Raw genomic sequence first — 6,776 nt, forward strand, 5'->3', positions numbered from 1 at the left:
CGCTGGGCAGAGTCTCACTCTTGCCACCTGTCGGCAATCCACATCCCGGGAGTGGAGAACTGGGAGGCGGATTTCTTAAGTCGTCAGACTTTTCATCCGGGGGAGTGGGAACTCCATCCGGAGGTCTTTGCCCAAATACTTTGACGTTGGGGCAAACCAGAGATAGATCTCATGGCGTCTCGACAGAACGCCAAGCTTCCTCGTTACGGGTCCAGATCCAGGGATCCAGGAGCAGTCCTGATAGATGCCCTGACAGCACCTTGGGACTTCAGGATGGCTTACGTGTTTCCACCCTTCCCGATGCTTCCTCGATTGATTGCCAGAATCAAACGAGAGAGCATCAGTGATTCTAATAGCACCTGCGTGGCCACGCAGGACTTGGTATGCAGACCTGGTGGACATGTCATCCTGTCCACCTTGGTCTCTACCTCTGAAACAGGACCTTCTGATACAGGGTCCCTTCAAACATCAAAATCTAACTTCTCTGAAGCTGACTGCTTGGAAATTGAACGCTTGATTTTATCAAGACGTGGGTTTTCTGAGTCAGTTATTGATACCTTAATACAGGCTAGGAAACCTGTTACCAGAAAGATTTACCATAAGATATGGCGTAAATACCTATATTGGTGTGAATCCAAAGGTTACTCTTGGAGTAAGGTTAGGATTCCTAGGATATTGTCTTTTTTACAAGAAGGTTTAGAAAAGGGTTTATCTGCTAGTTCATTAAAGGGACAGATCTCAGCTCTGTCCATTCTGTTACACAAACGTCTGTCAGAAGTTCCTGACGTCCAGGCTTTTTGTCAGGCTTTGGCCAGGATTAAGCCTGTGTTTAAAACTGTTGCTCCACCATGGAGTTTAAACCTGGTTCTTAATGTTTTACAGGGTGTTCCGTTTGAACCCCTTCATTCCATTGATATAAAGTTGTTATCTTGGAAAGTTCTATTTTTAATGGCTATTTCCTCGGCTCGAAGAGTCTCTGAATTATCAGCCTTACATTGTGATTCTCCTTATTTGATTTTTCATTCGGATAAGGTAGTTCTGCGTACTAAACCTGGGTTCTTACCTAAGGTAGTTACTAACAGGAATATCAATCAAGAGATTGTTGTTCCTTCTTTGTGCCCAAATCCTTCTTCGAAGAAGGAATGTCTACTGCACAACCTGGATGTAGTCCGTGCTCTAAAATTTTACTTACAGGCAACTAAGGAATTTCGACAAACGTCTTCTCTGTTTGTCGTTTACTCTGGGCAGAGGAGAGGTCAAAAGGCTTCTGCTACCTCTCTTTCTTTTTGGCTTCGTAGCATAATTCGTTTAGCTTATGAGACTGCTGGACAGCAGCCTCCTGAAAGAATTACAGCTCATTCTACTAGAGCTGTGGCTTCCACTTGGGCCTTCAAGAATGAGGCCTCTGTTGAGCAGATTTGCAAGGTTGCAACTTGGTCTTCGCTTCATACTTTTTCCAAATTTTACAAATTTGACACTTTTGCTTCATCGGAGGCTATTTTTGGGAGAAAGGTTCTTCAGGCAGTGGTTCCTTCTGTATAAAGAGCCTGCCTATCCCTCCCGTCATCCGTGTACTTTTGCTTTGGTATTGGTATCCCAGAAGTAATGATGACCCGTGGACTGATCACACTTAACAGAAGAAAACATAATTTATGCTTACCTGATAAATTCCTTTCTTCTGTAGTGTGATCAGTCCACGGCCCGCCCTGTTTTTAAGGCAGGTAAATATTTTTTTTAATTTATACTCCAGTCACCACTTCACCCTTGGCTTTTCCTTTCTCGTTGGTCCTTGGTCGAATGACTGGGAGTGACGTAGAGGGGAGGAGCTATATGCAGCTCTGCTGGGTGAATCCTCTTGCACTTCCTGTTGGGGAGGAGTAATATCCCAGAAGTAATGATGACCCGTGGACTGATCACACTACAGAAGAAAGGAATTTATCAGGTAAGCATAAATTATGTTTTTTTAAAAAAATCAAAGGGAATATTAGTTTTTATAAAGATTGCGCTAATATAATGTTCTATAATTCTGCACTATGTGCAGAATTATATAACATTATTTTTAAGGTTTACTGACACTTTAATACATTTTCCCCTATGTAATTTTCTTTTTTTGACACAATTCCAATGTTTTTAGCTGCTTAGAAACTGGAAACACTATATGAGATTATAATATAGAATGTTTAATTATGCATAGTAAAACAACGCTGCAGTATACTTTTAACATTTTTTTGTCCAAATTTAGGTCTGGTAACTGGATTTTCCAGTCCTGAAAACTGAAAGGGCACATGGCACAATGAATTGATTTATAAATAAAAAATATTTGTAATATATTTATTTATGGTTGTTTTAGTTCATGGCAAATGGGGAACACAGGGCACCAGCAATTTCCATCTGACGTCTAACTACTTTCATTATATATAAATGTGTTTTTATAATAGATTGACAGGTACCTGTCCAGTTAAATTGGTGCAAAGGTATTTGAAAACCATTAGAAAACCTGTTTTTCTGATGGATTTGAGTTTCTTCAAAATTGCTTCACAAACGTAACCCGTGTGAAAAGATTTTCAAGTAGACTGCAATATTCCACATTGTGTTACTGGATATTTAATTAAAAAAAAAATGATTTAAAAATAAAATAAATTATTTTAGCTTTTAATTTTCAATGATTATTTTTGTTATTGGAAAACATGCATAAATATTGGTGTTGCATGCTGGTTTGTGCCATGTATTCTGTACAGATACTGCTAACCATTGTTTTGTTTTGTACTCTGGTGAAGACCTTTCATATATAGTATTTGTGGGAAAGTGCTTGGGCTGCTATAAAAACCACATATGTATAAATGCAAAGACACATGAGTTAAAAACCACCTGAACAAATGGGTTAGAAACAGCAGTGTCTTGTTATTCTTAAACATTTGCTCAGGTAGTTCTGAAACATAATGCAAAAGTACATAGTATTCGCGCTTAAAGGGACAGTCTAGTCAAAATTAAACTTGCATGAATCAGATAGGGCATGCAATTTTAAACAACTTTCCAATTTTCTTTTATCATCAAATTTGCTTTGTTCCCCTGGTGGTATTTTTGAAAAGCTAAACCTAGCTCGGCTCAAACTGATTTCTAAACCGTTGAAAACCAATTCTTAGCTCAGAGCATTTTGAAAGTTTTTCACGGTTAGACAGTACTAGTTCATGTGTGTCATATAGATAATTGTGCTCACTCCCATGGAGTTATTTAGGAGTCTGCACTGATTGGCTAAACTGCATGTCTGTCAAAAGCACTGAGATAAGGGGGCAGTCTGCAGAGGCTTAGATACAAGGTAATCACAGAGGTAAAACATATATTAATATATTAACTGTCTAGGGAATGGGTAATAAAGGGATTATCTATCTTTTTAAACAATAACAAATTTGGTGTAGACTGTCCCTTTAAAGGGAAATTAAACCCGTTTTTTTTCTTTCATGATTCAGATAGAGAATACAATTTTTAAACAACTTTCTAATTTACGTCTATTATCTAATTTGTTTCATTCTCTTGGTATTATTTGTTGAAGGAGCAGCAATGCACTAATGGTTTCTAACTGAACGCATGGGTGAGCCAATCACAATCGAGATATATATATATATATATATATATATATATATATTTATATGCAGCCACCAGTCAAAAGCTAGAACCTAGGTTCTCTGCTGCTCCTGAGCTTGCTTAGATAAACCTTTCAGCAAAGAATAACAAGAGAATGAAGCAAATAAAATAGAAGTAAATCGGAAAGTTGTTTAAAATTGTATTCTGTATCTGAATCATGAAAGAAAATTTTGGGGTTTCATGTACCTTTAAGGGGACACTAACATTAAAATTAAACATGCAATTTTAAAAAAATATAAACAACAACAAAAAACAACTATCCAATGTACTTAAAGGGACACTGAACCAACATTTGTTTCTTTCTTTCCTATTATCAATTTTACTTCGTTCTCTTGCTATCTTTATTTGAAAAATAAGTCATCTAAGCTTTTTTTCTTGGTTCAGGGCTCTGGACAGCACTTTTTTATTGGTGAAGGAATTTATCCACCAATCAGCAAGGACAACCCAGGTTGTTCACCTAAAATGGGACGGCATCTAAACTTGCATTCTTGCATTTCAAATAAAGATACCAAGAGAATAAAGAAAATTTGATAATAGGAGTAAATTAGAAAGTTGCTTAAAAATTCATGCTCTATCTGAATCATGAAAGAATTTTTTTGGGTTCAGTGTCCCTTTAAAGGGACATAATACTCATATGCTAAATCACTTGAAACTGATGCAGTATAACTGTAAAAAGCGGACAGGAAAATATCACCTGAGCATCTCTATATAAAAAAGGAAGATATTTTACCTCACAATCTCCTCAGCTCAGCAGAGTAAGTTCTGTGTAAAAAGTTATACTCGGTTACTGCCCAGCTGCAGGTAAAAAAAAACCTGATTTGCTGCTTAAAGTCCTTTGCACTGAGGTGTGAATACTTAGGACATTTTTGAGGTAAAATATCTTTCTTTTTTTTACATAGAAATGTTCAGGTGATATTTTCTAGTCAGCTTTTTACAGCTATGCTGCATCACTTTCAAGTGCTTCAACATTTGGGTATCATGGCCCTTTAAGTTATCTAATCGTGCTCAGCCTTTTCATGTGTACACTTCCTACTGAGCATGTGCAGGAGTTCACAGTGTGTACGTACATGTGATTGGGTAATGGCGTTCACATAATACAGGACAAAGGAAATGTAAGCATATTTTGAAATTTGTCAGAAAAAAAATCTGCTGCTCATCTGAGTAAGCACTATTGCATTGTTTTTTTGTTGTGAATTTTCTGATGATGTAATTTTACTGAATTTAATGTCCCTTTAATGTTAAACAGGACATATTTTTGTGCACCTGCTTCTATGACATGACTGTTCTAGGAGCATTTGTGAGTTGAGGATGTGAATGTTTGCACCCTACCACTGTATTTAAATTAGGTCCCATGTACATGGTTATCACACAAGCAAGCCTAGTTTCAAAAAAACATTTTCACACAAATAAACTTATTTTGAAATGGCTATGAATGGAATTTGAAATAGTTCAAATTCCACTTGTATGACCTGTACAACATTTACTAAATTCCTGCATAAACAATATTCAAATGTTTTCACAAGTGTTTCCTTCAAGGCATATTTACATGTATACAGGTGTTGGCTGTAAAAAGAAAATGAATGTGTTTATTGTACTGTGAAGTCTTGTGATTGGTGAGAACCTGTTATGCAGCAGATGTATGAATGAAGTTATCAGTGGTAAAAGCATGAAATGGTATGCACACTGCCGTTGAATTAAATACCTTTTCGATTCTTAGAAAAAGGGTGAGAGAAGAAACATTGTTTGGTTATTGATCCATAAAACATAGAAGCTAAGAAATAGTACATACTCATACTGCACTCAAGGATGGCCTAGATTTACTAAGTTAATCACATCTCTTCAAATCCTTTGTTAACCTAAGAAACTGCCTAAACTGGGAGCTCTTTAAAGCTCAATCATTTTCCCTGTTCCCAGGCTTAAAATGTCATGCAGGTTTTTTTTTTTTTAAAGAAATCCTTTAGCTGGTAGTTAATAAATACAGTCTGATGGGAAATAAAGTATATACTTCAAATGTTACCTTGTCAATAACCTTTACCAATGTATATTTAACCGAGTAATAAATAGGTTAACAGAGTTGTTACCGGTTAAGATTACTTTGTTTGGTTTGGTCCTTTTACACAGAGCTCTGTAAGCTACAGACAGCACAACACTGTGTTGCTTTTGGCACTTCCTTGTACTTCTGAAGGGACAAGTCTTAGGGAAATCCTTTGCATATGGTCCCGACTGGATTACTGCCCAGTATTAAAAAAAAAAAAAGAATGTAAACCAAGTCTGCCACTTAGTGCTAGTTTGTGCCATCTGCATGAAGTCGCTGGAAGAATTACATCGCATTGGTTCTAGATTCCATGTGTGCACTAAAATGTGTCATGAGCAGTGCCGTTCCTTTTATGTCTGTTTTACCTTATGTGACTTGTACATATAATGCAACCTTAAATCTTTCTCTGCAGGTTCGTTATTTTGTACACCATAGTGTGACATATTATTGGAATGACACCCAGCAGACATTTAACTACTTGAAGTAAGTTTTTTTGCCTATATAATTGCACTCTGTTTTACTGTTTTAAGTACAACTTGTTCGTAGGGTTCCCTTTCACTCTTAGCACTTAAAAACTGCATTTAAACATTGCCATTTATAATAGCATTTGCACTATTTAACCAATGATTTACTTTTATATTCTATTTTGTAATGAGGTGGTAAAATTAAGTAAATTAAATTTAATGTTTTTTTAGTCTTGTTTATGAACAATGCCATTCATACACATCTATTATCCTTTTTATTGCAATGGTTTGGCAGTGACTACAGCTGGCTGTTAGATTGCACTAGTATATACATATTATTATACTCTTGGTAAGTGTATATAGTGAATGCACAGTGTGCTGTGCTCATCTAAGGTGAATGCTTTGCTTGTATATGTAGATCAACACCACCAATAACAATATGCAGATCAACTGGACTGGACTTGCCTGTCACAGGACGTTTGCTGGGGGGCCACTATTACTGCAACCTATCCATGTGCCCCCTCCTTCCTTTTATACTGATGGTAAACTCTCCCCTTTTTTAAAATCAGATCAGGAATGTTAGAGATTTTTTAGATAGAGTTTAATTCATCAGTTGTAATGAAGTTGCGCTATAT

General features: G+C 36.5%; 1 protein-coding gene across 1 annotated transcript in view; it reads left to right on the plus strand.

Moving 5' to 3' along the window:
• The window catches only part of ATP13A3 (ATPase 13A3), a gene marked incomplete in the record, with an annotated part of 582,093 nt that overhangs the window by 183,205 nt on the left and 392,112 nt on the right, over positions 1-6,776 (plus strand). Inside the window, 1 exon segment of the mRNA XM_053710208.1 lies at positions 6,090-6,160. Within this exon segment, the coding sequence (XP_053566183.1) occupies positions 6,090-6,160 (71 nt within the window).

The sequence above is a fragment of the Bombina bombina genome, chromosome 4, assembly GCF_027579735.1.
Source record: "Bombina bombina isolate aBomBom1 chromosome 4, aBomBom1.pri, whole genome shotgun sequence".
Taxonomy (NCBI): domain Eukaryota; kingdom Metazoa; phylum Chordata; class Amphibia; order Anura; family Bombinatoridae; genus Bombina; species Bombina bombina.